General features: G+C 42.6%; 1 protein-coding gene across 10 annotated transcripts in view; it reads left to right on the forward strand.

The window, feature by feature from the left end:
* Positions 1 to 15,992, forward strand: part of KALRN (kalirin RhoGEF kinase) — a 695,559-nt gene that overhangs the window by 441,462 nt on the left and 238,105 nt on the right. For all 10 annotated transcript variants that reach the window (XM_069555992.1, XM_069555980.1, XM_069556000.1 and 7 more), the window contains exons 22-25: positions 3,710 to 3,892; positions 5,137 to 5,255; positions 7,997 to 8,063; positions 8,631 to 8,740. In XM_069555992.1, coding sequence (XP_069412093.1) covers positions 3,710 to 3,892; positions 5,137 to 5,255; positions 7,997 to 8,063; positions 8,631 to 8,740 — 479 coding nt within the window. The remainder of the gene's footprint in view (positions 1 to 3,709; positions 3,893 to 5,136; positions 5,256 to 7,996; positions 8,064 to 8,630; positions 8,741 to 15,992) is intronic.

Below are 15,992 nucleotides of genomic sequence, written 5' to 3' on the forward strand. Positions count from 1 at the left end.
AATTGCACTCATTTCACATGCTAGCAAGATCATGCTCAAAATCATCCAAGCTTGGCTTCAACAGTACATGAACCAAGAACTTCCAGATGTACAAACTGGATTTAGAAAAGGCAGAGGAACCAGAGATCAAATTGCCAACATCCGCTGGATCATAGAGAAAGCAAGAGAATTCCAGAAAAACATCTGCCTCTGCTTCATTGACTATGCTAAAGCCTTTGACTGAATGGATCACAGTAAACTGTGAAAAATTCTGAAAGAGATGGGAATACCAGACCACCTTACATGCCTCCTGAGAAACCTGTATACAGGTTAAGAAGAAGCAGTTAGAACCTGACATGGAACAATGAACTGGTTCCAAGGTGGAAAAGGAGTACATCAAGGCTGTACATTGTCATCCTGCTTATTTAACTTATATGCAGAGTACATCATGCAAAATGCTGGTCTGGATGAATCACAAACTGGAATCAAGATTGCCAGGAGAAATATCAATAACCTCAGATAAGCAGATGACATCACCCCCTTATGGCAGAAAGTGAAGAGGAACTAAAGAGCCTCGTGATGAAGGTGAAAGAGACAATGAAAAAGCTTGCTTAAAACGCGACATTCAAACCACAAAGATCATGGCATCTGGTCCCGTCACTTCATGGCAGATAGATGGGGAAATGATGGAAACAGTGAAAGACTATTTTCTTGGCCTCCAAAGTCACTGTAGACAGTGACTGCAGCTGTGAAATTAAAAGGCACTTGCTCTTTGGGGGAAAAGCTATGACAAGCCTAGACAACATATGAAAAAGCAGAGACATTACCAACAAAGGTCCGTATAATCAAAGCACTTTGGCCACCTGATGTGAAGAGCCAACTCATTAGAAAAGACCCTGATGCTGGGAAAGATTGAAGGTGAGAGGAGAAGGGGATGATAGAGGACAAGATGGTTGGGTGGCATCACTGACTCAGTGGACATGAGTTTGAGCAAGCTCCAGTAGATGGTGAAGGAGAGGGAAGCCTGAGGTGCTACAGTCCACGGAGTCACAAAGAGTTGGACACGACTGATTGACTGAACAACCATTCTTCCCCATGTAAGCCTTCAACTCTTGCTGGTCTAGCTCTACTCACCTCTCAGCACAGTATTTGCCCACTCATCCATTTTCCCAACATTTATGTTATACCTACTAAACATTGCTGATACAAATGAGTAAGATACCACATTTATCTCTTAGAAACATATGATCTAATGAAGGAGACACATGAATAACTCAGGATGATACACACTGAAGTAGCAGCATGTGTGTGTAGTACTGTGTGAACACTGGGAAGGGCAATCCCCCACTCAGCTTATAGGGAGGGGAGGAGGGACATTTAGATGAAAACGGGGGTAAGGAAGAGCCACTGATTGCAGGAGGGGCAGGCGAAGCTCAACATGGCTGGCGTTTAGGAGCCATGGAGAGCTGTGGTCACACAGACAGGGGAGGCCACGTGAGGAAGGCCTTTCTGTGCTGCTCATTTCACTGTCTGTTTGCTTCCCCGGGTTCCACATGTACCTGCAATGCTCTTGCTCACATGCCATTCTCCTTATTGACACTGAAATCAGTTTTGATGTTTCAGGATATAATTTCCTCTGCTATAGCTGCTCTGGTAGGACTGTTGTTACCAATAGGCTATAAACCCCCATCTCATATACAAGTTTCCATACCAATAGCAGAGAATAGATATATATTTCCAAGACTTTTATATCCAGATAGATTTCTTGATTATAGCTACAAAATTAATGTTTAAAGTTTAAAAAAAAAAAAACTAAGAAAAATTGTTTTCTAGGGGGAAAACCCCAAATGCAATGATATGTAAGTCCTTGGGGAACTTTCCTGGTGGTCCAGTGGCTAAGACTCTGTGCTCCCAATGCACGGTTTGGTCCCTGGTCAGGGAACTAGATCCCACATGCTGCAGCTAAGACCCAGTGCAGCCAAATAAAGCTTTTTAAAAGTTCTTGGAATACCAGGTATCTTTTATTGACTGATTCTCAGTGCTGCTGCTGTTTGCCTTTCCATGGTTAAGGAGGTGTTTCTCCTGTCCTCATACCCACCTTATTTCCTTCACACTAACGCTCTTCTGGCCCCTTGTCTCCCAGCCCCAGGGACCAGCCCACTGCACTGAGATAGGTAGGAGAGGCTCAGACGTGTTCAATGAGTTGCTAGAGAGCGGGAGCCCTGGCCATGTGGTGGCCAAGTTCTCGTCTTGCCCTTCCAACCAGAAGCCGCCTCTGGCGTTTCTGGAGAGGATCAGTCTCTCGTGGGGGGAGGGGCTGTAGATGAGCCTGGAGAGGCCAGGGTGATGGTGGTGGCAGAGGGAGTGAAAGGCGCTTCTGTCTGTTCCGCTGTTGCCCCAGTGGTTTTCTGCCTGCTTCCCTCAGTTATCTGGATTGTAGCATGGTCCAAATTTTGGACCTACTTTCCCCCTGTCTGAAAGAAAAAAGATTATTTTTCAGACTAGTATTTAAATACTCTTCCTTTCTCTTAAAATCTATCAGACTTTCCTAATAGACTTTAAAGTTTCAAAACTCAAACTTAGGATAAAAGATAAGCAAGTGTTTGCTTGTTTGGACAGCCCTTCCATTTCTATGTCTTAATGCACGTAGACCCCACCTCCCCCAAAGACCTGTCTTGCCTCTGCCAGCCCACCTTTTTTTTTCCCCCTTTTTTAAGATCACTGCAGTGTTAACTATATGTACTTTACATTTTGACATTCAGTTACACAATGCCCTGAGTTATTTAACTACTCTGGGTGAGTCTTGTCCCTCTAGGGATAAAGACTGTTGGGAGGAAATGAGTATCTCCTTTTCTTCTCGTCTACCCCTCAAGTCAGTTCCCACACCCCTCTACACACTGGTGTGGTCAGGGTAGGTGTTGAACACACTCTTGTTAGAAATGAAATTAACCCAATACATGCCATGACTCTACCTCACTTAGCCCCGTGATGGACACTAGCTTTGTATCCATTCTCTCTCTAAAGAAAACTAAAGATAAGATCCTGGTGGTGAAGGAGGCAGAGTTTACTCTTAAATCTGCTAGTTAGATTTCTTCAGGTTCTGGCTGTACCAACACACTTGATGTTTAGAAAGCTTTCTTCAAGCCAGTGCAATGAAGGGAGAGAACTAGAAACTATAGACAAGAGGCAAATACACTCTACCACTTACAGGTTGTATGAACTTGGACAAGCCCTAAGCCTCTCAAAGCCTCAGCTTTTTTCATATGTGACTCAAAAGACCTACGCTGCCTCCCTCCACCTTCCTTCTAGGGATGCTTTAAGACTCAAAACAAGCCTCTGATGTGACATTAGCATACTCTGTAAACCAGTGAAGTACTATATTAACATAAGAGATTCTTAAACCAATAATCCTACTGGCTAACATGTATTGCTTACTGAGCTCTTATTTTGAGCATTGTGTTCAGACCCATCCTGCATTTTCAACTCATGTAATGCTCATAACAATGTTATGATATAAAAACTGTTATGATCCCTATTTTGCATATGAAGGAACTGAGGCACAGAGGGTTTCAGTAGCTTACCCAGGACCTCCTGCCTGTAAGTGACAGCAGTGGGATACCAATCGAGGCAGTCTGGCTCTGGGGTCTCTATGGCTGCTGTGAAGAAGGATGGGGTGATGGGTTACGAGAGTGAAGGTCAGCTAGTAACTTATGACCATCTTTTGGGGCAGCAAACAAAGGAGAAGGTGAAGCTTCTGATTCAGCTGGCTGATAGCTTTGTGGAAAAAGGTCACATTCATGCCACAGAGATCAGGAAATGGGTGACCACAGTGGACAAGCATTACAGAGACTTCTCCCTGAGGATGGGAAAATACCGGTACTCCCTGGAAAAAGCCCTAGGAGTCAACACAGAGGTAGGTGTGGGGGTTCCCGGGTGGGACATCTTCCTCCCCCCCTCCCTCCCCCCCAGTACTGCTGCTCCTCACTGTGGAAGGAAGCGGCGACTGCAGAGGAATCTTTCTGAGCTGTTGACACCTAGAGCACTTGCCTTGTGTGGTTTTTCTCCTGGATGGGCTGGTCTTGCTGGAACTTCCAACTCCCCACAACTGGTGCTGTGTGTATTGTAAAATTGGCTGGCCAGGGGTGGGACCTATGGCTACAGAACAGAGTTTTTCTATGTGTAGAGTTAACTGTTGACTTTGAGGATTAAACTCCTTATCTTGGCTTCATCAGTACTGTCTTCCACCTAATTATGTTAACCAGCAAATGATTAGAGTCCTCAGTATGTATAATAGTGCTCTTTTAAGAATAAGGGAGGCAATATGTGTAAAGTCTATTTGACACTTCAACTGAAAAGAGACACTCTTTGCCAGGAAGCAAAGAAGACTGACTTTTTAATCTCTTCTTTATAATAGGGGTCAGTAACCTATGAATTCAGAGCTAAATACAGGGCGGCAATTTAATCCTAGGATTTCTAGTTCTTAAATCTTTAAATAGGCTCATACTCTGAAACAGAGAATAAAGTGGTCAAACCACTAAAATTGGGGGAATTAACATCTCCCCCAGGCTTTAACCTATAAGCTTTTTTTCCTAGAGATTTTCATCCTATATAAATACCAGACAGTGGTTGAAGTAAGCAGGAATGGGCGATTAGAAAATTCAGTAATCATTCTATCATTTAGCTTTCTATTTCCAGAGAAGCTGTTTGTTTAAATAAAAATATTTACATTTATTACTTTTCCTTGACAAGTGGAAGTTTTCTTCTGTATTTATGCATTTCTGTTTCACATCTGTTTTAATGGTTAATAATCAACCTTGGAGCAGTGTGTCTGTGTAGATCTAAACAGAGCCAAAGTCCTTGGGGGAATATGACACTAATTATCAAATGTGTTCATTCTTTTCCTTTGTTGTAGATATTAGTCCTGAACAATTGACTTGAATATTTTATATTTTCTTATTTGAAAAAACATTATGAAGAATTTTTTTGAAGAATTATGAAGAAGAGTGCTTGTGGGTGGCAGCTGGTGGGATTCCCCATCTTCTTATCCATCTCCATTATATCTTTCTCTGTTCTTCCTGTCCCCTGCCTCCCCTAACTCTGTTGAGTTGCTTTCCCAGAACATCTCCAAGGTGACCTCTGTGATCTGTGTGTGTGTAGGATAACAAGGACCTGGAGCTGGACATCATCCCAGCAAGCCTTTCAGATCGTGAGGTCAAGCTCCGGGATGCCAACCATGAGGTCAATGAAGAGAAGCGGAAATCAGCCAGGAAAAAAGAGTATGTTTATGTGTGCATGTGGGCAGGGGTTGAGGGCAGTTTCCGCTTGACTGGCAGGTTCCTCATGGCCCATCACTTTAGACTATCCTCATGACCACCTACAGAGGTTGGGATGGACAGACGGGATGCTTCCCCCCACATTTCACACTAACCAAGAAGTATAGGGCATTGGAGAGAAGAAACAATGAAGCAAGTCAACTTTACAAACCAAGTCTTGCCACTCTGCTTCCTTTACGTCAGTGTTTCACACTTACATTCGGCCAGAGATGTGCGCACACATTATGAAGAGCATTCTGACAGAGTCCTTTCAGGCAATGCTGGAAAAAAGTGTGCGCTAAGATTAAGAAGTCTTCTGTAGTTGATTCTATCAAAATAAAGTAGGACCACAGGTCCCTTGGAGCTGAAGAAATTCAAGGTGGTCTCTGAAGTCAGAGCTTGTGTTTCCTCTGGGAGTGTGGTGGTTTGTTTGGGCTGCTGTAACAAAGTATGATGAAGGAGATGCTTTTAACAACAGGAGTGTATCGTCTCACAGTTCTGGAGGCGAGAAGTCTGAAAGTACAGTGTTGTCTGGGCTGGTTCCTTCTGCGGGCTGGGAGGGAAGCCTCTGCTCCAGGCCATTCTCCTGCCATATTGATGGCTGTCTTCATGTGCACTTGGCATCCTCCCTGAGCACAGGCCTGTGTCCAGATCCCCGCCCCCCCCCCCTTTTAGGGATACTAATCATTTTGGACTGGGAGCCCAGCCTACGCCAGTAGGACCTCGTCTTAACTAACTGCATCTGCAGTGACTCTGTTTCTAAATAAGTACCATATCCTGAGGTACCGGGAGTTAGGACACAACATGTGCGTTTCAGGGGAGACACAATTCAACCCATAACAGGGAGGAAAATGAGAGAGAGGACAGATCTTCCTGCTGGGCTCTCTCTGGGACTCCAAATCGCCAGAGGATGGTAGAGGTGAATGGAAAGTAAAAGAAAATGGGGTAGAGGGTACTGGAGCTATATGATGAAGGAAAACAGGAAAAACTGCAGGAAGTACAAGGAGAAAAACGAGAAGACAGAAGCTTGCCAGAATCCAAGGCAGTAAAATCAAAGACAGCTTTTCAAAGCACGTGGGATTACATTCCTTCTGATCTTTCCTTTTTTACCAAGCACATACAGTGTTCTAGGAACTTTGCTTGCATGAGCTTGTTTAATCCTTGCCGCAGCCCTGTGTGATCAGCTGTGTTACAACTGAGTAGTCTGGGGCTTGGAGAAGCAAGACCTGCCTCTAGGAAACAGCAGTTATGATTCAGTTCCTGTTTGTCTGACCTCAAAGCTCATGGACTTTCCATCTACCAATAGAGCAAGAATAGTAAGAGTGTGGCTTATTAACTCCTCCAAAAGGGAATTTTTATACTTTAATGGAAAGGCCACTGCTAGAACAATGTATTGCTTAAAAAAAAAAAAAAAAAAAACCCATGAAGATAAAGGTCCAGGAGAAGATGCCTCTTATTTTAACATTTCTTGTGAAATTCCCAACAGGGAACACTCTGTGGATAATCTTTCTCTAAATTTTTATCTGTGACACACTATAAATAGGAATTTTCATTATAAAGTACCGTGAAAACAGTGACATAGAAAATCCAAAATAAATGTATAAAAATGTACTTTGTGCTAAATTAGAGATTATTGCACAGCACATGCCAGCTAGGAAGGACCATTTATAATACAAATTTGTGAAAGACATGGGTACACTACAGTGAAGCCTCACGTTTTTAAGCTTGATGTCTGCCCGGGTGCACTGTGTTGTTTAGAAGTCCAGGGAGACCGGAGCCCTCTCCTTGCAAATGTGTGGCACACCCTTCTCTTTTCTGGAGAGTGAAAAGCAGTCACTTAGCATTGTTAGCTTGCTCTGTGGTTGGGATCACCCACTCAGCCTCAGGCACAGAGTTTACGCTGTAAAATAGTCCCTTTGGAGGCCAGAGGTCAGCATACTATGGCCTACAGGACACCCCTGGCCCACCACCTGTTTTATATAGGCTATAAACTAAAAATTATTTTCTACATTTTTAAATGGTGACAACTATCAAAACAAGAATACTTTTGCTACATAAAAATTAGATGAAATTATTTTCTGTTCATAAATTATTTTATTGGAACACAGCCAGACTCATTTCTTTTTAACATGTCTGTGGCTTCTTTCATGTCCAACAACAAACCCGAGTGCTTGTGACAGAGACTGAATGACCCACAAGTAGTTACTCTCTGGTTCATTACAGAAAACAGTTTGTGTTTTCTGACTTTTAAACCTGGTTTAACCTGTGGCACTGTGAACCATTTTGGTATAAGTCAGCAATTCTACTGAGCAGGAATCAGCATTCTGGGAGCTACAGTAAGAGAAATGTAGGAAGCTGAGTTGGTGTCTAGTTGGTGAGAATGCGTGTGAGTGGTGCTGCATGCTTGTGCCCGTACACACACGTGCAACTGGGAGTACACAGATGTCAGCACAGAGTCACAACGTGGCAGAACTGGGGCAGGAAGGAGGGGAGTGAGTATGGAACTTGCTGAGCCCAAGCATACTGAAGGGACACAAAGCAAATGATCAGAGTGAGAGGGACTCAGAGGAAGAGATTTATGTCAGTAAAGTAGAAATAAAGGACCTTCAAGAATGTGATAAATGCTTGGGATGGGGGCAGTGAAGTTTGAAAGAAGGGATGCCTTATCTCTCTAACCAACTAAAAGCCCGCTTGTTTCCTTCTAGATTCATTATGGCAGAATTGCTCCAGACAGAGAAGGCTTATGTGAGAGACTTACACGAGTGCTTAGAGGTAAGTCTTGTGGTCATTAGTTCTCAACTGTGTTAGAAAATGATGTCCTTGCCATATCTGGTACTGGGGAGGAGCTCAGTACTCTGTCTTATCCCAGAGCTTGAAGAATGAAAAACCAGCCAGAGGACATCTTTCCCCAAATCAGTAATAATTGCATGAGAATTAAAAGTGCTTTAGAAAACAAACTTTTCTCAGATTAGAACTAGACCCAGCAAAAGACAGCATGTAAGAAAAATGAATTCAAAATAAAATCCGTGACACAGTCAATGAACTTAAGTCTGAAAATCTACATCTCCCTGCTGACACACAGTCAAACTCAAAGCATATTTAAAAAATAAAAGTATGGAGTTTGTGCTGTTGCTGGGATGAATTTCCTTAACAGCAGATCAAGATAATAGAACATTCAAGTTTTCTTTCTTTTCATTCTGCTTATTTACCATCTCACTTTTTAAGCTCTATGTGCATCCCTAGTCTGACCCTTACCCCACAAGTTTTTAAGGCCTATTTATTTTATATGTATTTCACATGGCAGTGCTTGCCAATGATGGAACTGTTGCTGTCTTACAGACCTACCTGTGGGAAATGACCAGTGGTGTGGAGGAGATCCCCCCTGGGATCCTTAATAAGGAGCATATCATCTTTGGCAACATCCAGGAGATCTACGATTTTCATAACAAGTAGGTTGGTGGTGGAGGGTTTCAGTGGAGTACATTTAGGGCCATAAATACCCAACAGCAAGGCTTCCCAACAAGTGGACCAAAGTTAACTGGGAATTCTCTCCTGGTAAAGTAGTGCCTGTTAAATCTCTAAGTTAATGGCTGTCAGACTTCTTTTTCACTCACCCCTCTTTCTCCACAGTGGTCCAAAATTCCTAATGGAGGGTGAAGTCAAATGTTCAGCGGTATCCTGACTAACCTAACTGCCGGTATCCTCAGACTGAATCAAAATAATAGGCTGGCTTGAGGAAGTAAAAGTAGCTTCTCTTTATTAAAACTCTGGGTAATCCTGACATTAGAATTCATCTGAGGTTAACCATCCTACTTTGCAGGCCTTAGGTTTCAAGTTCCACTGATGTTTTCTTTTGACCTAAATATTCCCTTCATCCCTAACTTCCTCATCATCCCCGCCCTCAACCAAAACAATAGACAGGTTGATAGATATCTAATCAAATTATCTAGTGGAATATATTTCTCGACAGTTTATAGGGGAGAACATCAATCAACCCTCTATGTTTTGTTGAAATAAGTAGAATCAGAGAGCCCTAAAACTTCACAACTCACTTCTTCCAGCTCCCAGTCTGATTTATACATCTTTTTCATAGCATACTAAACATATTCAATCGTTAACAAAGGGTCAGCAAGAACACTGGTTGGTTAGATTGAAAGATTATTGTTGAATTACGATGCCGGGATTTTTGGCCCCCGGAGAAGAATTCAGTCTGGGGCCAGAGACGAGGCTTGATCGCTCAGAGCTTTTGTGTAACAAAGTTTTATTAAAGCATAAAGGAGACAGAGAAAGCTTCTGACATAGGCATCAGAAGGGGGTTAGAAAGAGTACCCCCCTGCTAGTCTTCAGCTGGATGTTATATAGTCACCAGCAGTCTGTTAATGAAAGAAAGGAATGTCTCAAAACTTAAAATGGCACCAGGCCCCTCACCCATAAGATGTATTTTGGGATAATCTTGGCACCAAATGGTTTATCTTGGGCCATAAAATGATTAACTTGAATCTTGAAGAAGGGCAGATCACCATACAAATCGTTTCATTTACATAGATTAGAGGAACAATATCAGAGTATAACATACTGGTTTATCAAGTAGGTTCTGAGCCCAAAAGGCAGAACCGACTTGAAGACAGAGTGTGGGGTAAATGCATAATACATTAGCATAGCTTAAGATAAACATTTCCATAAGAAAAAGGCAATGGTTAACTTCAGGTGAAACCAGGTGGCATTATGGCAACACAGAATTTTAAGAGAAACCTCCTTTTAAATTTGTATAGAGAAGGAAAAAATATCGCTAGTTTGTTTCCTCCTGCCGCTTAAGAGAGATAAAAATGTCTGACACTTGCAAGCTATTTCCTCCGTTTGGAGACCCCTGGCCTTCCTGCCTGTTACCCTCTCAAGATGACATATCCAGCTATGGAAATAACTGAGTTTCCAGTGTACAAATGGAGGGAACCTTGAGAAATAATGTTGACAAAAAGTCCTAGAGCTCTCTCAGGACCCTGTTGCAAAGAAGGGCTAACGTAGAGGTTCAGAGTTGTAGGATTCAGTGTGGAGGAAGTCCTAGGGTCAGGCTAGTCAAGGCTTTGACTCAATGAAGTTGTCATGCTGGAGATGAAACTGCCAGTACACCAGGGTGGCAGTCCCCTTGAGGCAAGACTCTAGAACAGCACTGTGCCATAGAGCCGTCAGTAGGGTGGAAACGTTTTGTGTCTGTGATGTCCAGGACCATAGCCACTGGTTATGTGTGCTTAGTGAACACATGATGTGTGATTAGTGCTACTGAGAACTGCATTTTCAACTTTGTTTAATAAATATAGGTAACAAGTGTCTACTATAAGGCACAGCCCAGCTCTAGAGAATGAGACCTCATTCTTTGCTAAGAATGACCAAAGGCAAGTGTGTGTGTTCAGTTGCTCATCGGTGTCTGACTCTTTGCAACTCCATGGACTAAAACCCACCAGGCTCTTCTGTCCATGGAATTTTCCAGGCAAGAATACTGGAGTGGGTTGCCATTTCCTCCTCCAGGGGACCTTCCCAACCCAAGGATCAAACACGCATCTCCTGCACTGCAGGCGGATTCTTGCTAAGCCACCTGGCAAGTAATAGTTGACTATAAAAGGATGCTGAGCTCTAAAAGTTCTAAAAAGCAGGTAAAGAGGTACTCCTCTCATCAACACCTGATGATTAATCCCCTGTAAAGTCATCAAATGGCATTAGCTAAAGAAAACATAAAATACATAGCTCCCCTGTCAGAGTATGAAAGCAGTAAGCTCCAGGGTGAAAATACCTTCTGACTCTCTGGAGTACTTGATAAAAGTTCCTAGTCTTTTTTTAAACCCAAATTTTTATACTCTCTATATTTTTTTGTCTGGAAATCTCCAGCGACAGCAATATTTTCTCCTCATGTCTATTTAATAAGATCCCAGTAAAGCCGTTCTTGACCACTGACCCCACATTCCATCATCTGAGCTCAGTTGAGTATTATCCCATCTCCCTAGATATTTGGGAAGATATCAGCCTAGAAAGTAGTAAGTCATGTTACTTTTCTTATCTGATTTATGATCTCTGGGATTTAGTCAGAAGTCTCACTTTGCTCATATTCTTACCAAATTGGCAAGGTATAGGAATATAGAGATCACGATACGCACTTCCTGTGAGCCTTGTTTTTGCCAAATCAGTGTATAAGGGGAAAGACTCTTCGTTTCAAAATTGACCAATTGTAACAGAATATCTGGGCTTCCCTGATGGCTCAGCGTTGAAAGGATCCACTTCCCATACAGGAGACATGGGTTCAATCCCTGGTTTGGAAAGATCCCCTGGAGAAGGACATGGCAACCCACTCCAGTATTCTTGCCTGGGAAATCCCATGGACAGGTAAGCCTGGTGGGCTACGGTCCATGGGGTCATAAAGAGTTGGACACAATTTAGCAACTAGATAACAACAGACTACCCTGCATAACCTTGCCTTACTGTGGTTTAAAGGTATCAATCCAGTAAATCAAGGCAAGCAGTTTGGTAGTCTACTTAAGAAGTAGCTGAAGGTCTACGTACCAGTTACAAAATAGAGTTCTAAGAACTCCATAAAACAAAAAAACTCAAGCCATAGGAATATTGCATTTTGTAGTGGAATAAATTCAGTGATTAAGAACACAGCTACCCCAAAAATGTTAGCTATTTATAACATAAGAAACAAGAAGAAAATAAAAACCAGCCTCTGAGCAACCAAAAGAAATATCACAAAGATAAAGTTCTTCTCTTTCCAGAGGAACTCCTTCTTGTCTACCATGAAGCCCTCTCTCTTTCTTGGTTAGATTGTTTCCAAGCCCATAGCAATTTAGAAGCAGCAAATAAGAATCAAGAGTTTGAGCAAGTAGCTTGATATCAGTACCTGACAGGAAAGAAAGATAAACTTCCAAAAAAAGAGTCAAAAGAACCCAAAAGATCAAGGTGGTCAGGAGCTATTCTCCATAGGTCAGACGATCCTAGGTCCCAATATAACCCAATATAGAGTCCAACAGAACCACTGTATTATGATACAGCATAGTAATATATTAGTAATAGGTAATAATGAATCGTTGGCATATCCTGCATGAAAAAGCAAGGAACTTGTAATGCATTTAGAAAGCTATCCACCAAAATATGTTTTAAATAGTCCACAATTTAGGGGAACATGCAAAAAAATCAAGCTGTTTATTAATTCCCAGTAGGATCTAGAGGACTTAAGGCTTTATTTACTCTACTCATAATATGTGCTTTCTTCCCATGTCATACAAAATTTGACTAATGTAGAAAGTATACCCCTCTAAAATCTCTAACGAGTAATATTAAAAATGGCAATTAAGCCAACTTTGAAAATGCAGAAATTGTGAACTCCATAAGAGGTCATGTCTTTCACTGCATAACCCCAATACTTGGCACACAGTAAACATTAAGTAAGTGTTTGTTGGGTGGATGAATGAATGGGTGGGCTAAAAATAGAATTAAAATTTGCAGACTTATGGCTAATGCCATTCAAGTCATAATTCACTCTTTTGTTTATGAAAATCTCAAGATACGGAAAATCATTATTTTTCTTCACCACTGTCAGAACCTTCTAGACAAGCAAAACATTTGCATGTCTAAATGAAAGAGTTTCCTGGGTACTTCTTATTGGGAAGAAAGGCAACTGTCCAAACTCTAGTTTGCTCTTCAGAAATACTTTTCTGAAATGGTCACTTTTTAACCTAAACGTATCAAAAGGTTCTTTTTAACCCCAGTTGCTTGCATCTTTTCAAATTTATAATTAAGTGCTATCTGACAGAGAAACAGACTCCTTTGATTTCTAGTGCATAGCTCAGGTTCTGTGCCTCTTCTCTAGAGAGAGTGAGGGAAAGAGACTGGGAGGGAGGAAGACTGGAGACAGACTGAGCGGCCGAGGGACTGAGATGGACACGGCCTGCATAACCGTATCAGCTGAGGCACTGGGAAGTTAGTGTCTAGACCAAAGCTGCATATGTTAAATAACTCGGCTGGTTAATATTGACCCTTTTAAATGATGTCACTTTGAAGAATGACAATCAAGATTGGTTTTGTGTGTGTGTGACCTTTCTGTAGGAGCTTTGTCTCTATAGGTATTGAATGGAGAAGTTCCCAAGTACCAAAATTATTGTAAAGAGGAACAATTCATATCTGTAGAATTTAATAGTTAACAAGTAGTGATAGTAACACAAATTGGAGGTTTAAGGAGTGACACTTGGTTTCCACCCTCTGCTCCCCCTATGTTGATACTGCATCTTGTATCTATAGAACCAAATACAGAGATCACGGCACTCACCTACTCGAAACCCAGGTCTATTTTTGCATTTTGTTAAGCATTCTGGGAGTACTCAGGAACCGAGGCAAATGCCATAGATAGACCTCCCCAGTGGTCATGGTTTTATTAGTGCTCTCTCCCCCCTTTGACTGGCCTACAGCTTGTAATGTGGGAAAATCATTCATTTCCAGTTTGCCTTGTATTTGATTTTCAGCTCCAGTAAGGACAGCAGTTTGTTTAAAATGCTCATCCCCTTTGGTTAAATCTGAACTTAATTTTTCCCTTTCAGTTTTTGGCGATATGGTCATATGTGAGTCTGGGCAATACCAGTTTTATAAAATCTCTGTTGTCAGGGGTCAGAAGGTCTTCCTGAGCATCAAGCCTAATCGTCCCCACTGACAGATAAGAGCCCTGAGACCCAGAGAGGGCCCAGTGACTTGCGCACTTTGTGACATTTCCCTGTTGAACAGTTAGGCATAGATTCCGGTGGCTGGGGCAGTCCCTCTCTCCTCTCTGTAGACCATGGCTGGCACTGCCAAGTCTGGTTGCCTTGCTTCATATCTCACCAGCTCCAATGTGCATCCTCAAATCTCAGGAACACTTCAACCCGTTTCTTCCACAGGTATGTCATCCAGGTCACACACCCTTACAATAATGGCCTGAAATGAAGAAGTCTGGGAGTGAGTCTCCATCCTGGGTCAAGGGTGGGGGGGAAGGTGAAGCCGTCACACTCCAAGGTGGACTGTGTCTTGTCACGTCTGCTCCTGTGAGACTGAGGCACAAGAGGGGCGAGGTGGTGGGTAGAGGGGCTGTGAGGCAGAAATGGTGGTGACAGGAGCATGGAGGAAGGGAGGAGAGACAGAGTGAGTGGGAAAGTGGGATGGAACACCTGGACAGAGGAGAAGTGAGGACAGTGGATAGCAAGGGGAAGAAGAGATGTGGGAGAGAAGGGAGAGAGGGAGGGAGAGTGGGCAGTACCTGAGGAAGGCAGTATAGAAAGGGGGAGGGGGAGATGGAGGGGGAGAGATGGATGAAAAAGAGCTAGACCTCCCTGTCTCCTATGGTAGGCAGGAGAGTCAGTTAAGCGTTTTTCAAACATTTTGTATTATCAGCCAAGGAAAAATTATATATCCTGTCCTGATATGCACATGCTTTATGTATTATATATAATAGGAAAATTAAATCCTGCAAAATAATGCCCTCACCATGTGTGATGCACTCTGACACTTTGGATTAGGTTCTGTTCTCCTTCCTCTTTAATGCTGGTTTCCACCCTCTAAATTGATTTTACAACCGCTTGAAATGCAGAGGGTGGATCTGTAGCTACAAGGTGAGGCGCTGGCTCCCCCAAGTGGAGGGAAAAGGGGTGTGCAGGCCACAGCCTCATCTGAAGGCCCCTCTGCCAGGCTGCAGCTGCTTTCTCTGCTTTGCCTTTCCTCCTTCCTGTACTCACACACCTTGTTTGTATTCTCTGCTTTCTGTGCTGCTTTCCCACACCAGGAAAATCTCGTTCTATTCTACTCTCTTGTTTCATAGAAACTGGAACTTACAAGGTTTGTGACCTGCTCAAACCGATTAGTAAGACAGCCAAAGAATCCACGTCTTCATAACTCCCTATTTTCACACTGTCATTTTCTTAATATTCAAATGTCAAGCAGAGAGGAAGGGGACATCCTAGTGCTTTTTTTCTTGGGCCCTAAATTTATACTCGGAGAGATAACTGTGAGCCTTACACACTTATCAGTAGGGCCTTAAAAAATTATAGCTGCGATTTTGTTGCTGTTTTTTTTTTTCGCAGTGCTAGTTTTATAAATATGGGGGAGTACCCAAAGCAAAACAAAGTCTAAACATTCATTTTGGTGTGTCAAAGTCATGTTCATTTCGGTTGTACACACTAACTTCTTGGTGTCCATGCCTAGCTACTAAACAGCCTGTCTGTCAATGGCCTATGAATAACATTAAATGCAAGATTCATTGTTTATATTTTACTTTAACATTAAACTTATGTTTGTGCTGTACTTTTTGATTCATCTAATCACAAAAGTTAAATTTAGGAAATATTAGCAAAATGTATTCAACAGGTAGTACTGCAGCGAGGTAAGCTGCTGCTTGAGGTTTAAGGTGAGGGTGGGGGGTATACTGAGTAAGAGTCCAGCCCTGTGCACCTTTCCTCTCCACCTCTAACCTCAGCAGAAGTTCCTGCTGTGAATTAAAGAGACAGAGCCTGGTGATTATCATGGCCCAGCCCAGGTGATCAAACTGTGCTGAGCAAAGACTTCTATGAACCATCTGGCACCTTCCCTGGAGTGCACACAACCCTCCAGTAGTTGAACAGCTGCTCAGTGTGCTAACTGGCTGTCCTGACCTGCAGTCCAGAACCTCTTCCATGCTGGGCTTTGGGTCTATCTGGT

The sequence above is a fragment of the Ovis canadensis genome, chromosome 1 (assembly GCF_042477335.2).
Source record: "Ovis canadensis isolate MfBH-ARS-UI-01 breed Bighorn chromosome 1, ARS-UI_OviCan_v2, whole genome shotgun sequence".
NCBI classification, from domain to species: Eukaryota; Metazoa; Chordata; class Mammalia; order Artiodactyla; family Bovidae; genus Ovis; species Ovis canadensis.